Consider the following 18,319-nt stretch of genomic DNA (forward strand, 5'->3'; position numbering starts at 1 on the left):
ACAGACAGTCAGCTCCAAATTTACTGTTTCGATTGAAACATTTTAATTTTCTATAAAGTTATGCAGTATGCAGTATATTTGGATCTTGTGACGATTTTGTTTACAAATATAGAAACTAATAAAAAATCTATATCTGTTACTTTGCATGTAATATATGTGTTGACGTTTAGTTTGCCCCTGGTTCTAACCTGAATCATATATATTTTATATCAAAAATTATACGTGGAGTTTTTACAATGATAGCTTATCGTACTAAAAAGATGAATAAGTTATAGTTATCTAATAAAACTACACTTTGGTGTCGGGTAGAACACCGGCATGAACACGCGGCGCGGGCGGCGGCCGTGCAGCGCGCGCGCCCCAGCAGGTCCCCACGCCCGGCTCGGTCGGCGACGCTCTCCGGTAAGTTCTAGATCTCAACATCGCTGCGCGCGCACGCATGGCGCCCCGCGGCATCCGTGCGCGCGCATAGGGGAGAATCATGTATCTTGGAATGTCCTGTGCCTCGGAATGCCCTCCTCGATCCATATCCACCTTGTTGCGCTCACTGTGATCTCTGCATGGCCGTACGTGTCGCGGGCGGGTCGACTTGCATGCTCCACCGCGCTCCCTCGCGCCCCCTCCGCCGTCGCCATCTTGTGTTCTGTGTCTTGACGTGTACTGTTCTGTGACTGTCTATCTGTTCCCTCATAAACCGTCTTTCAATGTTCAGCTGGATGTTGTTGTAAGCCGCGCCGCTGTGGGCCCGCGTCCGCCTCCATAGACCACTGCCGGGCTCCGCACTTGCATTCCAAGCGACATGGGAATCAGTAATTGCGCATTCAGACTAGGTCGTCGCTCTGATCGGAACAGGCTGCCGGCGGTCAGTCGCCCGTCGGTTGGTGCCGAATCTCCCTCCAGAATTTTCATCCGCGATCGGACATTGCAAATCGTCGTCCCTCTGGCTTTCCATCAGACACCAAGTAGCTCTATTGACACCGAACGCGATTCGTTCCGAGGTACATGGTCCCCTTCCCGAGCGAGCGATATTGAGATGTAGAGCGAGCCGAGGCCCGCTCGCAGTCGGTCTGCCCTCCCCCCCGTCTGCCGTCCGAGTATCTGTGGTTGTGTTCGTGTACCTCGGAACAGTTCGCTCGGAGGGAGGTTCCGAGAGCGCGGCGACGGGTTATGACACTCGGTAGCTATGTGCCTCTGTGCTGCACAGGTACTTGGAGCTGCAGTCCAGTGGTCGCCGAGATGAGGTGCGGTTACACTACGTGGCGGCGGGGAGCGCCACAGCTCGGGTGGAGACGTTCCCGTTCCGCCTTGCGGACGGCGCGTGGCACCGCGTGGCGCTGGCCGTGTCGGGCGCGCAGGCCACGCTGCTGGTCGACTGCCACCCGCTCTACCGTCGCCTGATACCACCACCAGATCGCAACTTTACTCAACCGCAACTGTCGTTATGGGTTGGACAGAGAAACAGTAAACATTCTTTATTTAAGGTGAGAAAAGAAAAATAATAGTTAATCTATATAGTTAATATATATATCTAAATAAATAGTTAATTAAGTATAGAAATTACTTAAAATATACATATAATGTAGTGGTGAAGGATCCTCAAGTCCCGATTTCTAACTTTTGGAAATGTAGGAATGTATCGAAAGGCACATAAAAATTCAAATGGAATTCTTTGCCGTGACTTATTTTTAAAAAATATTATAATTCGCCTGTTACATTTTGTTTTTCAGACTAATGATTTACATGAATATACAGAATATACTTTTATTAAATAAGCGAATCAATTTTACATTTTTAAATATAAATTATTATAAAAAAGATACATTTAAAAATATAAAAAACCACACTTCCGAGGGCGGGACAAGGGTCCAAGCCATCGGTGGCTAGGGCTCCAGAGAGAGGAACCTCCGCACAATACGTGCCGTCTCAAGTATTACTGCCTTCTGTATCCGGTTCTTGATCCAACAGCTAAGCGATAGCCTATATACATGAATATTATTATTATTATTATCAAAATACCAAAAATATGCTAACTAACATGTTTTTAAATATTTCCAGGGAACTATACAAGATGTAAGATTAGTAAGTGGACCTCACGGCTACTTGGTGCAGTGCCCGGGGCTGGACTCCGAGTGCCCCACCTGCGGGCAGTTTGCACTACTACAGGCTACAGTACAGGAACTAACTTCGCATATCCATGACTTATCACTCAAGGTCAATATTAGTAGGCGCTAATACTTATAAGTATACCTTTAGGTTGAACACGTAAAATTTTACAACCCACCCTGCTATATCCCGGACACAACAGGCAGAATAGGCAACTTTATGTTAAGACACTCCGTTCCCCATTTTCCGCCGAATTCTAGAGACATTACATGTTGTACAAACTTCAGGTTATTTTTCACATATAAAAAATATACAACCTAGCATAAAAAATAAACATTAAATTCAATGGTCTTTCTAGTTGGTAGGTACTGAGGCGAGGCTGGCGCGGCTAGAGCAGTGCGACTGTCAGAAGTCGTGTTACTCTAACGGCACAGTGCACGCTGACGGCGCTACCTGGCAAAAAGACTGCAATCGATGCTCCTGCGTGGTAAGACTCAGATTTTATTGAATGCGAATATTCATAATAAATTAACTTCCGAATAACATTTAGTAAAATACCTAATATTGTCATACCATTAAGACCAATAAACCAATAAACTGTAAAATATTAAGCTGCTGCCGAAATATACTATTAGTACATGTAAATTGATAAAGTAATTTGTTTACAGCATGGCGAAATTACGTGCAGGCCAGTAGAGTGCGACAGAGCAGAATGTAAAAATCCAGTTCTTCATCCAGGAGAATGTTGTCCTACTTGTCTTAGTAAGTCCGTTTGTCTTTGGATTTCATAATAGACTACTAAATGTTATATATTTATTTCACATATAATAAATAAATATTATAAATATATATTTCATTGACACATAATATGCATATTCAATTATCATAGTACGAGCATAATTTACATATTTTTGTAATTTCACGACGTATCCCTCATTTAGCTAGGGTAGGCAGATGGAACCTCCTATTAGTGCTAAGACACTTCATTCCTCGCTTTACTCAGGTATTGCATGTCGACTGGTCTTTTTACCAGAGCGAGAAAACGAAATATAATTCACTCTCCCTAATATTGTTATGGAATTTTAATACATCTATTAAATATATTTCTTTTCATAATATTTCCAGGACAATGCCTATTAAAGGGGACACTGTACGAGCACGGGGAGCGGTTCGCGCCCAAGGAGTGCGCGGAGTGCGTGTGCCACGACGGCAACATGCAGTGCACGCGCGTGGACCCCGAGACGGCGTGCCCGCCGCTGCCGTGCGACGCGCCCGACCAGTTCACCGTGCCCGGGGAGTGCTGCAAGTTTTGTCCAGGTATCATTTATACTAGTAATATACTTCAAATATAACTATTTTTTACCTTAGATCAATTTTATTTCACTTCACTCAGATTCAAAATTCATTTGATTCGATGGATTTTGAAGTTATAGCAATTTAATATATAATTTTACAATTTTAAATATATTTGTTAATAATTTGTATATTTTCTTTTATGCAATTTCAGGAGTGGATTATTGCAGTATGGGTCATTCGTGTGACGACAATGCGATGTGTATGAATCTCAATACAAAATACACTTGTAAATGTAACCAGGGGTTTCAAGGAGATGGAATCACTTGTGCAGGTAATTGAAATTCTTAAAAGCGAAAAGTCAGAAATAACTTAACCCTGTTCCCTCTATCTACCCTATTATATGCGAGATATAAAGGTTGTTAACAAAATTAATATTATATGCAATATCTTTCATCAACAGATGTGGATGAATGTCAGCGAGCAGGAGGACGAGAGGGCCACCACTGCCACTCCAACACCAGCTGCGTCAATGTGGTCGGTGGATACGTCTGTCAGTGCCTGCCAGGGTACACGCGCCGGGATAAATTTAATTGTGCAGAGGTATATCATATTAAATTTTATTTTATATCAAATTTGTTATTCAACACGTCAGAGATTGGATCTTATTATAGCGCATTCATAGAGAATGTAAATGTGTCCCAATTTTTGTTCTAAATTATTAGCTATGCTTATGATAATAATATTGTATAATATTATACAGTATTATTTTCAAACAAATCCTGAGGATTGGAAAATATTTTCCGAAAATTCGAATCCCATTGCTTTGAAATTTGTATACATTTCAATATTAAAAAGCTTAATTAAACTAAACCACGCCGGGGTCCAGGTGGACGAGTGTGCGAGCGAGACGCACGGCTGCCACGCGCACGCCGAGTGCCGCAACACGCCCGGCTCCTACTCCTGCCGTTGCCGGGAGGGCTACTCCGGCGACGGGTACACCTGCCAGCGTGAGTTATTATAGGCGATATGTTATTTGTTGTTTTTTTTTTTTATTTAAATCATAAACCACAGATTAGGCATAGAGAACTAAGTGGTAAGATATTCCGTTCTCCTCTCTCCGAGATCATTCGAATTATTCGTTTAGCCTAAATATCATCATTCCTCATATCGGTAATCGAATTCACTATCGTCGTGTTATCAGTCGGACAATGTTTCCCTATGTTACAACAATCGTCTCCTTTTATGTTAGCACTGAGTGTGATAAAAAGGAAAGACTACAATTAATTATTTAAATCTATTCCCACATAAATTGATTTTCTTACGATAATTGCACTACTTGTACAATAATAATTTATTAAACTTATACAAATAAACAAAAATAATAATGAACATCGTATACCCACAGCAATTTGTACAGGAGGTTGCTTAAACGGAGGAGAGTGTGCGGCTCCGGAGCACTGCGCGTGCGCACGAGGCTTCACAGGCACGCGGTGCGAGCGCGACGTGGACGAGTGCGAGGCTCACACGACCGCGCGCGCCGCCTGCGTGCCTCGCGCGTTGTGCGTCAACACACCTGGCTCGTACTACTGCGTGTGCCGGGACGGGTATAGGCGGGATCCTTATCAGGATCATTGTGAAGGTGAGATACGTATGCTTATAGTGACAAAAAACACTGTATTAATTTTTTTAACCTCAGACTATTTAGTTGTTTTTTTAACTTTTCCTATTATAACGAAAGAAATTATTGGAGTCCTAATTTAAATAATGCGTTTTTTTAATACTATTTAAGAAGAGTAGAGATCGTGTCCATTGGAAAATTAAAATTATGTAATTCCAGATGTAGATGAATGTGCCGAGGGCTTCCACACGTGCCATCCGAGCGCGCGGTGCGTCAACACTGACGGAGGCTTCCGGTGTGAATGTGACACACACGAGTGTGAACTTAGTAAGTTTTTTAACATACCTAATGTTTTTATGTATTGCAAAAAATAATAAATAAAAGTATAACAAAATAGGACGAATATATAATTACTGAATTATTGCATTAAGCACATTAGTTTTATCTAGATGTCTAGACTCTAGAGTGTAGTCCTATTTTCCCAGATCATAAATAATGTATTTATAATGCTTTTATATGCACATATAGAGATAAATATCGTAGAGCCTATCGTGACGCAAACGCGATGATTGCGAATGGGAATGAATAATTTCCCGTTCTGGTAGACTAAGTGCGGCGTTAAGCTCCACTATTCAACCGCAATTGGGCTGAAAATGTAAGAGTATCTTGACTGTAGATATTTTTTGCCTAACTTATTTGCGTAATACAGAATCTAAAGCGATGTGTCCCACGCTCCAGGTTGTTCGTGGCAAGGCCAGGTAGTCTCGGACGGCGCGCGCTGGGCGGAAGGCGGTGGGTGCCGCGCGTGCGCGTGCCGCGGTGGCGTGGCGGCGTGCGCGCGCGCACCCTGCGCCTGCGACCGCGACCGCGACAATACCTCACTTACTGTATGTACTACGTTAATGTACTATCATTTGAATTTATGTCTGTACACTCTTTCTTTGTAATAATTTTTATTCGTTCGTTTTTATTCGTAAAAAACCCATATTTACTTTAAGTAGTTGCTCTAAAACGAAATAAATGTTTATTACTTATTTTAATCTATAAATTAATTTGTGATATTGTTTTTATATCATATGTACATATTTGATTAGACGGTACATGTAAATTTCCGTTTGTTCCGTTCCGAGATGTGGGAAAATGAACGTATAAATTAACTTTTCCTACACAGAGAGAGATATTTAAAAATAAATAAAACAATCTCCAGATCCCAAGCACCCTGTCCCCCCTGCCGCTGCCGCTCTCGCCGGCGCCGGCGGCGTGCTGCCCGCACTGCGACGCGCGCTTCCACTGCCGCCACCAGGAGATGCACCACGTCACCTTCCGCAGCGGCGAGCGGTGGCTCTACCAGTGCCAGATCTGCGAGTGTCTTGTACGTATGTCACTATAGATAACACATTGGTAGCGACTGTTTGATTATGTTTTACAATATATATAATAGCTACACAATTTATAACTTTTATTACCAATTTCCAGCTGGGTGAAGTCGATTGTTGGGAGCCGGAGTGCGAAGAAGGCGCAGAGTGCTGCGTAGAAGCAGGGGCGGTGGGGAGTACGGGGGGGAGCGCGGGGGCTGTGGGGGGTGGCGGCGGTGAGGGGGGCGAGTGGCGCGCGCCCCACCGGCTCGAGCTGGCGGGGTGCGCGCCGCCGCACTGCCCCACATGCCAGGTACGTATTCAAAGGTGACTGGTTGATGATGATGCTTATGTTGTAAAATACTAAACAACGAACGAGTTAGAGTGAAAAATATACCTAATTATAATAGTGTCGATGCAAATAGTATGTCTTATGGACTATTTAACACAGCATTCTAATATATTCATAACTGGTATTGCTTAGGGACCAGGTCTGTTTTAAAAGTAAGATCGCTTAAACGAGCAGCTACTACCTGATTTAAAAAAAAATCAATTAAATCGCAAAAAAAATTGCAATTTTATGATTCAATTGCTGATAGCTGATTTTCTAATGTGCATCAGACCTGAGAAGGCCCGAGTTACATCACGTTATACTCTTACATACATATTAATATAATCATTCCTGTCTAACAATTTATTATTTACTTAAAATCACCCTAATGCTTTAAAATTAATAATAAGAATACTAAGTTTAGCTGCATTCATTAAATATTATTAAATTCTATCCCTGAAAACAGGTAAGTAGGGCTTTGTGAGGCATTTCATCAGGTATCGTGTGAAGCTTGCTGACTCTACTTGCTTGTTACTGTGATGTTAATGATTGTGTTCAGTGCCGGCTTTATTAAAAAAACATACAAAAATCAAAACCATTAAGAACTACAAGAGACTTATTAAATGTAGAAGCTTTTCATAAAAGTTAAAAAAAACTATTCATAATTCTTACAGTTTATTTTAAATTTATAATTTGCCATTTATAACAAAATATTAAAACAAGTGTAATATCAAGAAAAAATCTTAATTTTATTAATATGTTTTCCTAAACAATATTAGATCAGTATAGTTTTTCTTGGGAAATATCATCTAAAATAGAAAATTTGAGGGTATATCGCAAAAGCCGGTGCTATAACTAACCAAGCGTCGGCCATTGTGGCCGTCGAGTGACCCCGGTCTCCGCTTGTTGCAGGGCGGGCAGTGTGCTACTTTGGTGAGCAATATCGCGTGTTGTGTGCATCGGTAACCATCCCCACTCTTCTTACTCATTCATTATATTGCTATTAACAGAATTTATTTGTGCTTATGCCTTCCATTTAGTATTTAATTTTAAAATATAAATGTCCACATTTAACTTTTATTTTATGGTAAAAATATGAAAAAATATATTTGATTGAAATATTGATTATAATAGTTAATAATTCTTAAAATTCTTCTATTTTATATCTGCTAAATAGAAGGCACATCATTTCAGGTCTCATATTACGTTGCATGTCCCTTTTATCAAATCCTCCCTTAATTTCGCATGGTGGTTTTGTTTAAAATATTTGTTGTAATGTCATTTCTACATTACAAATTGAATTGGCATGGTGATCATTTAGAAATCTTATTGTAATATTTCTTTTAGTTATATTTTATTTGGATAAAGCAGCTTGTTTTATCACCAAATGGCCATTTTAAACTTTTTTGAACTGTGACGAAGTTATTTCTCTGAAGATGCTGCTGAGAATATTTAATTTTACGTTACCTTCCTTTTAAATATATTTACTTACCTACGTCATTTATTTATGTAATAATTTTTCGATTATATAAATAGTTATATTTTCTTTATTTATACTGTTCTTCTTGGTTAACGCATTACAATCTGTATCAGAAAAAGTTCCTAAAATTCTTAGCACCGATGTCCTAGTTATAAATGCCGTATTAATAATATTTTTATAGCACCACGTAGTTCCTATTAGGTAATAGCAGTTATCTTCTAATTATCTGTATTTTTGTAATATGTTCATTCAAGAAGATGGTATTATAGAATTTATAATTTTGTCAGAATCGTAGTGTTCCTATTGATGTTATTAGTTATTGCGAATAACGTCACTGGTATTGTCGAGTTTCTAAATATCTTGATAGCGATCACATTTTATTAATAATGCATTGGTAACAGATTTCTCTTTAGCTCTTTTACATTCATTTCAAAATTACCTTAAAAAATAATTATGTTTAGTATTCTTCGTTATTATACTAGTAGATTAGGTAGTATTTCATATAAAAGTAGTTTCGTGTAAAAGTATTATAGCCTCACCAATAGAAGTACGTATCGCATCAAGATATGGTAGCTCGCAATACGTGGCGTGGTTCGTGCCGCTGTGAGTGTGTGTGTGTTGCGCAGAGCGCGGCGCGACGTGGCGGCGGCGCTGGTGCTGGCGGCGCTGTGGTGGGGCAGAGCGCCGCGCGCGCACCGCAAACACCGCGGCGCGCGGCGCTAGAGCCGCCCTGAGCGCGCGCGCACCCCTTATTTATTCTAGATAGACCTAATGTTAACCAATTAACGAGCGGGCGCCGCTCCCGGCCTTAACTGAGCGCGCCCGCGCGGCCCTCCGGCCTCCGCGCTATAGCAACACTAGTTACCGCCGCGCGCCGCCCGAGCGGGCCTCGGGCTCGGGGCGACCTCTCAACTATCGAGTACGATCGCTTATCATTATTATCTTAGACTTGTACCACGTAGCCATTGTTGCGAGTCCACGCGGCCCGCGGCAGGGCCTCGCCTCTCGCAATCCGATAGTCCTGTAGATACTAAGTTTCTAAGGCGAGCCCGCCGCGGCCCGCGCGCTCGCGTCCCTGTTGTAACATTTTTTTCATAATATATTATAGTTTTTTGTTTGTCTTTATATAGAGATAGTTTTCATGAATATTTTGAAAACAACCAAAAATAGGTACCAAATATAGAAAGATAATAATATGATTGTTTCCTAATTTCGTAAAGCATTTTAATGCTTGCATGTTGTATTGTGTTCATAAAATTATAATTAAAAAAAAGATATCCTTATTATTTCGTTTTAATAATTGTACCCACCCTGTAAGTTAAGTTAGTGAAAATTGTTACGATATCAATTATCTGGTCAATAAAATAAAATGTATGACAATAAAACACCTATTTATTTTCCAATACTTCACATGTTATATCCATCAACAACAAATTTCCCTATAAAACATTATGATCAAAATATATAAAAAATAAAAAAAATAACAATAAAAAAATATTTTCAATAGTTTTGATGAATGATGTTAATATTTAATTTAGACTGGGGCAGCGGGTGCGTGGGGCGCCGTCACGCACGCCACGCGCAGCGGCAGCGCCGGCTTGAGGACGGCCGCGGTGCGCTCCAGCGAGCTCGTCACGAGCATGTACGCCGTCGCGAATAGAGTCACTGTCTACATATTATAAAATCATTCATATTAAATTTGCTAGTAGACAATATTATTAAGTTCATATATAACATGTTTTTTTTTACTGCATTTTATTAAAATATTATATCAATACTATTATATATTTTATTAACAGGTCAAAAGATTTTTATGTGGTTTCATAAGAATAAAAATTCTAAAAATATAGAATAAATATTGTACATGTGATGTACAAAAAATATATACTTTTTGAAGTTAAACTTAAAAATGAAATAATTAAATATACCTTTACAATAATAATAACGCAACCGAGCACAGCTAGTGAATTAGAAAACATGTGAATCTCCATACGCGCCAGCCGCGCGCACCCCGTGCGGTAGAGCGGTGTGTTACAGTTCTCCTCTTTCTTGAATTATATATAGGTATTTAACATAGTATATGCAAGTAAATATATAATGTTTATCTATTTCTTATATAGCTCTTTTACAACTCACTTTTCCATGTACGACACGGCCACAGCAGGAAGGTGGTAAATTGAGGCGGTGTTGGTACCAATCGGTATAAGAGTGGGCCCCACAACATTTCAACTGAAATTGTAATGAGTATTTTGTGATAATAATGTTTATTTAATTAAAAAATATAACATAATTTGTGGTCAGTCATGTCTTCGAAAGGCAGGGGCACAAGCGTGTGACTGTAAAAGCGACAGGTTGAGCCGCTGTTACCGCAAAATAAGGATGGAGTGTCTTAACTCTAAGATTTCCAGGTTCCCTCTGCTTACTCTGCTATGTACGGGATGTATCCCGCCTTTAATTAAACATATAATAATTTTCCCACCTCTAATTGCATAGAAGCAAATGCATCCCTGACCGTTGGATAGAATTGTTCATACGACATGGCACGTAGCATGCTCGAGTTCAGAGAAGTGGTGTCGCGCACTGCCCGCGACAGTCCCGTCAAGGACGATATGCCAGTGGAAAGTAACATCATGCCCGACATTACTAATAACATTAACTGAAAAATTAATTAATAAATTACCAAAATAATAAAACGTAATTGATTGCGTCATTAAATCAAAACATTCTTATTTAATTTGTATACAATAGGTACATTTCAAACATAATACCATATCCAATCAATTAAATGAAAAAAACGTACGGTAGTCGCAAGCGTGACTGATCTTGGATGATAAGGAACCATGGAAGCCAACCAACACGCGGGCAGGCAGAGCAGTGCACCCGCTATAAATAGCATGCTGACTCCGAGATCCACACCTAGGTCTGATGTCCAGAAGTAGTAGGACATGCGTAAGAGGCTCCAGGCAGTTGAGCATCCTAGTATGGCTCCTCCGCTCTAGTAAACAAAATCTGTTATAATAGACAAGAAATACAGAACTAATTGAAAAACTAATAAAGAAATTGTTTTATTATGAAAATAGTTCAAATAAGCATATAAGTCTAATGTATGAATGATCGTTTCAGCACAACACTTTCTTATATTAGTAAGAATAGCCGGGTAGCTTATTTTTATGATAAATATATACAATATATGTAAATTTTATAAGAGGTAGATATGTAATTTAAGTTTTAAGAAGATGTAGATAGAGACGTAGAGAGAGACGTAACTCTACGTACATACGTAGGTTACGCATGACGTGATATATTTATATATTCGCTTTACTAAAATCGTCATCTACGTTAAAAAAACAAAATACATACAAGCAACAGCCCAGCACACGAAAACAAAACTAAACCACTGTTTCTCATTTTAGAAAATTAAATATTTTTTATTTAAATGAAATTTTTTGTTACTTATACGACCTGTGTATGTGTAACTTTAAAAATCCAATAAATTTTTCATTATTTATTTGAGACGTCTAATGACAGAATATTTTTTTGTTATTTTATTTTGTATGTTGCTAATAGTAATGACTTATTGTATATATCTTATAAAAAAAAAAATTTTTACAATTTTTGCCTGTCTGTCTGTCTCTTGTTCGCTTTTATTTATTGGCGGACTCATTTTGATGAAATTTTTTTCGGTACAAACTTTGGTAAAAGATATTAATATCGCTTCTTAAAAAAAATTGCCCATGTTTGCATTACATTATTACAATTATTAATATAATAAAGTAATCTTTATTACCATCATTGTTTTCTTTCGAATTGCTCACACATAATGGATACTAAATGAAGTAAATGGATTAAAGGGTTCATTAACGCAAACGAAGTTTCCAGCGGCGACTAGCTTATATAGCTATTTTTATATCAGCTTAACATATCCTGCATAGAGCAGGGTAGACAAACGGATCCTAGTGGTAACTTCGTTCCCACTTTCTGCCGAGTTGTCCGAGGCATTGCGTGTTGAATGGCGAAACTATACGCCGAGCTCTTGCCTTGGTGCCAGAGCGTGAAAACGAAAACATTAATAAATAATAATCTATTCCCCGCCGTGGGTATCAAACCCACAATTGCCGCGTTACACCCTCACCCTTGTGCCCCTGCACCACGACGACCTCTGTGACGACGGGATATTGGGATGGGATATTAATCTTCGGTGGGCGAGCCCAACACGCGCTAGTCCGGTTTTTTTAAATAAATATAATAGAGGCCAGTCGCGCGAGTATGAACACGACAGGGTGTGGATTCGAATCTCACTAGAAGAAATAATATATTTAATATTTTCATTTCCCCGCTCTGGTAACAAGGCAAAGCGCGGCGTTGAGATCCGCAACTCAACACGCAATAACTCTCTGCCTATGATGCGATGTACGGGATACAAAGCTAAAAATACTATTCTAAGCAAAATATCATGTTACTATTCGTCACAAATATTTTTAAATAGTTGTATTTTTTCATGTTTTAATTAATTCGTATTCGTTTATTAATTCATTTACTAATTTAGTACAACACATCGAATTTGCTAGGTTATTATATTTTCATGTAAAATTTAATTAAAAATTATATTGGTACATACCATACAATTCACCCGCTGGGTCTATAAAATCGGATTAAAAAAATTTTCTCCTTTATTAGAATCGTTTCATATCCCAAAATGAGACTTTTAAGTTTAATTACATTATTTACTTGCGTTATATCCCTATCGGCACGAGATACACTGAGAACTAAATATGTCTACGAATTTGGTAAGTAATTGATTAATTGCAATTATAACGTTTTAAAAAATTCAAAATTCCGTGTAAAGTGAGGAGCGGAGTGTTTTAACACTAGGCTACCCTGCTACATGCGGGATACAGCATAAAACTGAAATAAAATAAAATAATTTTAATTGAACATAATTAAATAATAGGTAAATATATTAAATATCCTCTATAACCTATTCTTTATAAACATGAAATATATTGTAGGTTTCGACATCGGTGTTGTAGCTTTTGCCCAATCTGGACGAATTGGTTTATTTGAAAAGAGTGTAACAGTTCCTGTAGTGGTATGTATTTATCTTTCAAATAATACATATATTTTTTTCTTTTTATAATATGTAAATGTTGGAAGGCACCTGAATTCAGCCTGAACCTGAATTCTCGAACGTCTCGAATCCAGGCGGAACGTGGAGACTGGTCTGAAGAGTTTCTTACCACCTCATAGTAGCAGAACTGCCTTCCAAAAGTGCTTGCAAAAGTTTACTTGAATGAAGAATACTTTGACTTTGATTTATTCTGCTATGCGGGAAAAATCTTGAACCACCATCTCTAAAAAATAATATTTTCTTTGTATTCTTAATATACCTATAACTAAACATTACTTAATTATATGTAATTTACGATTATCCATTTATCTAAACGATAAACAGAAGAATTAAATTATTTTTATTTTTTTAAAACGTCTAGGTGCCAATATGCTCAAGATTGACTTATGTACGTGTGGAAGTCAACGATTTCATCTCGCAGCCCAAAGTCAGATTCAACTATCACCTGTCTTCCGTCATCATAAGCTTCGACACCTGGCAGTACAGCGTCTCATCATATGTAGTCATAGCCAAAGCTGTGCCAAGAGATGACTATTGTGATGTTAAAACGCCATATTCGAAAGGACCAACAATGTATAGCCCTAATCTCCAACTAACACATAATAGCAATTTTAATTAATTATGCTATTTCTTATTCGAAATTAAATGTGAAATGTAATTATAAGAATTGACTTAGATAACTTGTTGGGAATGTACTTATATGAACATGTCATATTTAAAAATAAACAAAGATATTGAAATAATTAAGAGATGATTATTTTTTTGTAAAATATAATTTTTAATTTAGGTATATATGTAAATAAAGTAACATCGTTAAATCGTTGGTGACACAAAGTTAGCTTTCTCCAGATTTTCTCTTTTATATGCAAAAAAACGGGAGAAGTTTGAAGGTAACGAAAATATGGATGTTGATTCTTATTTAAAATCGCCTGGTTATGGGTTCGATCCCCGCTAGAGGAGAAATATTTATTTAAAAGCATTTTTCCATATTAAAGATCCGCCTCTCAACACGCAATGCCCTCAATATTCGACGGAAAATGGGGAAGTGTGTTAACACTAGGTTCCCTCTGTCTACTCCGCTGTGTGCAAGATACAGTGTGAAGCCGATTTCATATTTTTAGCAAAGTAAAAAGGTTTCATACAAAAATTAAATAACTGATAGAAATATAACTTGAATGTCATTTTTTCTTATATCTATATTATTTAGAGTATTTAATGTATGTAGTTCTTAGATAATGCACATTTTTTAATAAATACTGATAAAATTTTATTGTATGTATAAAATTAGTGTGATCAAATACTGATTATATATTTTTATGTGTGTATATATAAAGTGAAAAATATACTGAGCTCTTCGTACAATAAGATACAGATTTGTGATTGATACTTTTCCAGTTTTGTCATATTCATTTCACAATTACCAAATTCGGTTATTATAAATTAATATATAATAGAAAATTCTACTTGACTGCTCAATATGCATCCATTACGAGAACGCGCCTGCGACCAATTATTGGAAAATCCTTTATTGCGTACACCGCCGCCAGAGCCAGAGCGGCCTCGACCACCGCGTATTCGCAAACCGAGAGAGTTTAAACTCGTTAGTATATTACAGATATGCGTTTACATTTTTAATGATATCTTCGTTAAAACTGAATTTCAAATTATCATTTCAGCCTCCCAGGTTTCCTTTACTTTCGAAGGACTTCTATGCGGCTTGGTGTAACCATCAAAAAGAGGTAGATGATTTTTACATAATACTATATTATATCCTATACTTTCTTGTGGGTTGAGAGCAGTCGTCGCTGGGGCAAAAAATGTGAGTGGTTGCGGGTTCCATCCCCACTCGAGGAAATGAAATATTTATTTTTAATTTAAATTTATATTTTCATCGATCTACCACCACTACACGCAATATCTCTAGAAATTGACGAAAAGTGGGGAACGGGAGTGTTCCCTTTGCCTACCCTGCTGTGTGCGGGATACAGCGTGAAGCCGATTTATTTTTTTCTTTTTATATTAACTATGTAGTAAAACATCAATAGTGTTATTTATTCTTCTTCTGTTATTTATTAGTTACAACTGTCTAAACACAAAGTAGATGATCATCCACCAGAACTATTTCCTGAATTGTATTTAAAACCGCGGCGTCTCGACTACTACGCTCGTCAACTTGAGGAAAATATGAATGTCAATAAGGAGCTCTTAAAACGTATCAACTTAATACAGAGAACAGGCGTAAGTCCAATATATTTCTTGCAATATGATAAGATAGTTGATTTTTTTAACTGTCGCCCATACCGGGGAAGGCGGAAGGATCAAGGAACCCAGGAACCTAATGTTAAGACACCTTTCCCATTAAGTCACGTCAGTTCTCCACTTTCCGCCGAATATTATGATTCTGAATACTTAGTCGAATTTTAAATGAAAAGGTATAATTAGCGCAATAATATTAGTGTATTACTTAATATCATATTTTACAGGGTTTCGTGGATTGTTGGATGTATCCCGAACCAACTGATACTTACAACAAATTATTGTGTAAACAAAGACAAAGGGTGCTCGACGAAATTAGGAGACAAAATTATTATCTGTATTCGAGATTACTTATAGCTGTAAGTCCATGAAAATTAAATTAACACTTAATTATATACCAACCTATCAAAATCAACCGACCTATCAAAGTCGGAAATAATGGCAGAAAATTATTTTTTGTAATTTGATAGTATATAGATAGTTAAAGGCCGGCAGCGCACCTTTTCGCACCAGCTCTTCAGGTGTTACACGGGGTCCTGGGTGGCGGTGATCACTTACCATCAGGTGACCCGTACGCTCGTTTGCCTTGTCAATATGATAATGATAAGTCATTCTTTTAGCACAAATTTGAGCCCTTGCATGTTTAACATAGCTTAAGTATATAAAAATAGATTTGTTTTTTGTAATATAAAAAAGTATTTTAATTCAATAGAGATCCGAACAACCACTTACGAAAGAACTTGATGAACTCTGGAAAGATACGAAGCATAAATTAATACTGGGAGCTTCGTAAGTTATTTGAATATAATTACTAACATTAAATTATTAATATAAATGTTTTTTTTGTATATAAAAAATATTAACCAAAAATAGTATACATTACTCATGTTTACATTTCAGACTTCCTTTCATTCTTTTCAAGACTGAAAAGATTGACCGCGACATTAAAGATCCCGCATTTGACCGACATCCTAATATTCAACGTACAAAGTATCTATAAGTATCTATCGTATATAAAAAATACATAAAAGTTTGAGAAACAGAATTTCTTTGCTTACATTTTGTCTCATGCCATAATGAATAGAGTATACGTAACTTTTAAGTATTTTTTCTAATTTAATCCATATGAATTTTTTTTTTTAATTATTTTTTCATTTTTTGATGTTTCTCTAATTCATTTTAGAATATCGATGGAAATATGGGTAGTTGGTGGTTCTAAAATAGGACGAGTAACTGCCGAACTTTTTAACGACATTGTACCAAAAACATGTCATTTGTTTCTTAGTCTAATCAAAGGGGATGCAAGGGGCAACGCGTATATGGGAACTAGATTTTTTAGGTAAAAATATATCTATTTAAGTTTATAAAAAGCGTAAACTTTTTTCATATCTATTTAATTGTATTAAAAACGAGGACAAAGTGCATTTTAATTTATTAGCCACTAAAAAAAGGCTTATTCAATTATAAATAACTAAAAAATATCTCTATAAAAAATAAATAATGTTAAATCTAAAAGTACATTCACGTCGTCATAATGGAATAAGTGTCTAATTGAAAACACATTTTAGGTTCAATTCCCATTCGGTGAGAATTCATTTTAAGTACCTTTTTTCTTCTGATTTATAATCAGCTGATTTATTTTTTTTCGATTTTAAGAGTTGTGCCTAATTTGTATTGCCGTGGAGGAGATGTTGCAAAAGACAACGGCTTTGGCTCTTATTTACCGGAAGGAGTTGCTGATCCATGTGAACCAGAAAATTATAGATTAAAGCACTCAGTTCCCGGTACATAATATTTATTTTTATAATATATTTACTTATATAATAAAATGTTGTATATAAAGAAACTAAGGCAAACGTTCGAATTCGGGTAGAGAGTGGAGAAAGAAGTGTCTAAGCGCTAGGTTCACTGTGCTGACACATATGCAGAAAAAAAATATCAAAGAGATTTTAATTAAAAATCAATAATCGACTGCAAGGGATATTTTGACGACTTTCAGGTGTAATGTCCATGGTGGTAACGTCAGACCACGAGGTTTACGGACAATTTAATATAATATTTAAGCCGCTGTCACAATTCGACGGCAAGCATGTTGTATTTGGTAGAGTAAGTATTTCTTTTATGCAGATATTTTAAAATTATCAATATTATGGGGGCTATGGGGGCTAGCTATACTAGCTATACTAGCATGTGACTCTAAGCGCGACAGGTTATGAGTTCGATACCCACTCGAAAAAATGAAATATTTAATATTTTCATTTCTTCACTCTGGTGACGAGACAAAACGCGGCGTTTAGTTCCGTCACTCAACACGCAATCACAATACCTTCAGGCGGAAAGTGGGTGAGGAGTGTCTTAACACTAGGCTGCCTCTGCCTACCCTGCTACATACGCGATATGAAATTTAAAAAAAAAAGAAGATTTATTAGTTAGAATAGTTGACAATTCTTAACAATTACAGATAGTCGCTGGCCCTACTCAAGCTCTGGAAAGAATAAGCGCATTGGGGCTGCCCCTGGGTACCACTACATCTGACATTGTAATTCGTTACTGCGGCTGGTTCACTCGCTCTGGACAGTATCGTGACGGAAATCCTAACACTATTAAATTCCCTCCGCGTAGGAAGACAAAGAATTAAGAAAAATGTCAATCTGTTTATATTACTAATTCCTTTATGTGCATTCCCTCGAAGAACGAAGAAACCATTTATACTTCTGACATTTTAATATGTTATATAAAATGTTTTTTACTT

General features: G+C 37.3%; 4 protein-coding genes across 6 annotated transcripts in view; 3 read left to right on the forward strand and 1 right to left on the reverse strand.

The window, feature by feature from the left end:
- The window catches only part of LOC146529823 (protein kinase C-binding protein NELL1-like), a 41,793-nt gene extending 32,327 nt beyond the window's left edge, over window positions 1-9,466 (forward strand). The window contains exons 4-18 of one of the 3 annotated variants that reach the window (XM_085200260.1): window positions 1,205-1,481; window positions 2,056-2,211; window positions 2,462-2,590; window positions 2,772-2,865; window positions 3,229-3,420; window positions 3,611-3,730; window positions 3,860-3,999; window positions 4,286-4,406; window positions 4,805-5,038; window positions 5,237-5,344; window positions 5,756-5,904; window positions 6,225-6,389; window positions 6,494-6,685; window positions 7,616-7,665; window positions 8,810-9,466. In XM_085200260.1, coding sequence (XP_085056386.1) covers window positions 1,205-1,481; window positions 2,056-2,211; window positions 2,462-2,590; window positions 2,772-2,865; window positions 3,229-3,420; window positions 3,611-3,730; window positions 3,860-3,999; window positions 4,286-4,406; window positions 4,805-5,038; window positions 5,237-5,344; window positions 5,756-5,904; window positions 6,225-6,389; window positions 6,494-6,685; window positions 7,616-7,665; window positions 8,810-8,906 — 2,224 coding nt within the window. In that variant the 3' untranslated portion in view covers window positions 8,907-9,466. The remainder of the gene's footprint in view (window positions 1-1,204; window positions 1,482-2,055; window positions 2,212-2,461; window positions 2,591-2,771; window positions 2,866-3,228; window positions 3,421-3,610; window positions 3,731-3,859; window positions 4,000-4,285; window positions 4,407-4,804; window positions 5,039-5,236; window positions 5,345-5,755; window positions 5,905-6,224; window positions 6,390-6,493; window positions 6,686-7,615; window positions 7,666-8,809) is intronic. The other 2 variants (XM_085200261.1, XM_085200262.1) reach the window with 2 other exon arrangements.
- A 96-nt stretch (window positions 9,467-9,562) lies between these two features.
- On the reverse strand, window positions 9,563-12,397 carry LOC146529824 (uncharacterized). Its single transcript, XM_085200263.1, has 5 exons — window positions 10,984-12,397; window positions 10,663-10,839; window positions 10,320-10,412; window positions 10,112-10,231; window positions 9,563-9,852 (listed from the first exon to the last, which is right to left on the reverse strand). Exons 1-5 carry the CDS (start codon window positions 11,128-11,130, stop codon window positions 9,718-9,720), a joined length of 672 nt encoding a protein of 223 aa, XP_085056389.1. The 5' UTR covers window positions 11,131-12,397; the 3' UTR covers window positions 9,563-9,717.
- A 454-nt stretch (window positions 12,398-12,851) lies between these two features.
- Window positions 12,852-13,995, forward strand: LOC146529825 (uncharacterized). The gene is made up of 3 exons (XM_085200563.1): window positions 12,852-12,970; window positions 13,193-13,272; window positions 13,673-13,995. The coding sequence occupies exons 1-3, from the start codon at window positions 12,880-12,882 to the stop codon at window positions 13,928-13,930; spliced, it is 429 nt and encodes a 142-aa protein (XP_085056689.1). The 5' UTR covers window positions 12,852-12,879; the 3' UTR covers window positions 13,931-13,995.
- Window positions 13,996-14,752: 757 nt separating this feature from the next.
- LOC146529826 (uncharacterized) lies at window positions 14,753-18,267 on the forward strand. Its single transcript, XM_085200274.1, has 10 exons — window positions 14,753-14,911; window positions 14,988-15,050; window positions 15,388-15,549; window positions 15,795-15,926; window positions 16,280-16,356; window positions 16,468-16,557; window positions 16,751-16,906; window positions 17,224-17,351; window positions 17,567-17,673; window positions 18,029-18,267. Exons 1-10 carry the CDS (start codon window positions 14,789-14,791, stop codon window positions 18,203-18,205), a joined length of 1,215 nt encoding a protein of 404 aa, XP_085056400.1. The 5' UTR covers window positions 14,753-14,788; the 3' UTR covers window positions 18,206-18,267.
- Window positions 18,268-18,319: the final 52 nt, after the last annotated feature.

The sequence above is a fragment of the Heliconius melpomene genome, chromosome 17 (assembly GCF_056956725.1).
Source record: "Heliconius melpomene rosina isolate 202511_hmr_F chromosome 17, ASM5695672v1, whole genome shotgun sequence".
Classification (NCBI taxonomy): domain Eukaryota; kingdom Metazoa; phylum Arthropoda; class Insecta; order Lepidoptera; family Nymphalidae; genus Heliconius; species Heliconius melpomene.

Excerpts from the sequence above, each read along its gene's own strand:
- LOC146529824 (XM_085200263.1), bottom strand. The coding sequence starts at position 11,130 with ATGTCCTACTACTTCTGGACATCAGACCTAGGTGTGGATCTCGGAGTC. Across the intron at positions 10,840-10,983 it reads CAGTCACGCTTGCGACTACC|TTAATGTTATTAGTAATGTC; the intron begins GTACGTTTTTTT and ends TTAATTTTTCAG. Across the intron at positions 9,853-10,111 it reads GCGTTATTATTATTGTAAAG|ACAGTGACTCTATTCGCGAC; the intron begins GTATATTTAATT and ends TATAATATGTAG.
- LOC146529825 (XM_085200563.1), top strand. The coding sequence starts at position 12,880 with ATGAGACTTTTAAGTTTAATTACATTATTTACTTGCGTTATATCCCTA. Across the intron at positions 12,971-13,192 it reads TAAATATGTCTACGAATTTG|GTTTCGACATCGGTGTTGTA; the intron begins GTAAGTAATTGA and ends AATATATTGTAG. Across the intron at positions 13,273-13,672 it reads GTGTAACAGTTCCTGTAGTG|GTGCCAATATGCTCAAGATT; the intron begins GTATGTATTTAT and ends TAAAACGTCTAG.
- LOC146529826 (XM_085200274.1), top strand. The coding sequence starts at position 14,789 with ATGCATCCATTACGAGAACGCGCCTGCGACCAATTATTGGAAAATCCT. Across the intron at positions 15,550-15,794 it reads ACTTAATACAGAGAACAGGC|GGTTTCGTGGATTGTTGGAT; the intron begins GTAAGTCCAATA and ends CATATTTTACAG. Across the intron at positions 16,357-16,467 it reads AAATTAATACTGGGAGCTTC|ACTTCCTTTCATTCTTTTCA; the intron begins GTAAGTTATTTG and ends TTTACATTTCAG.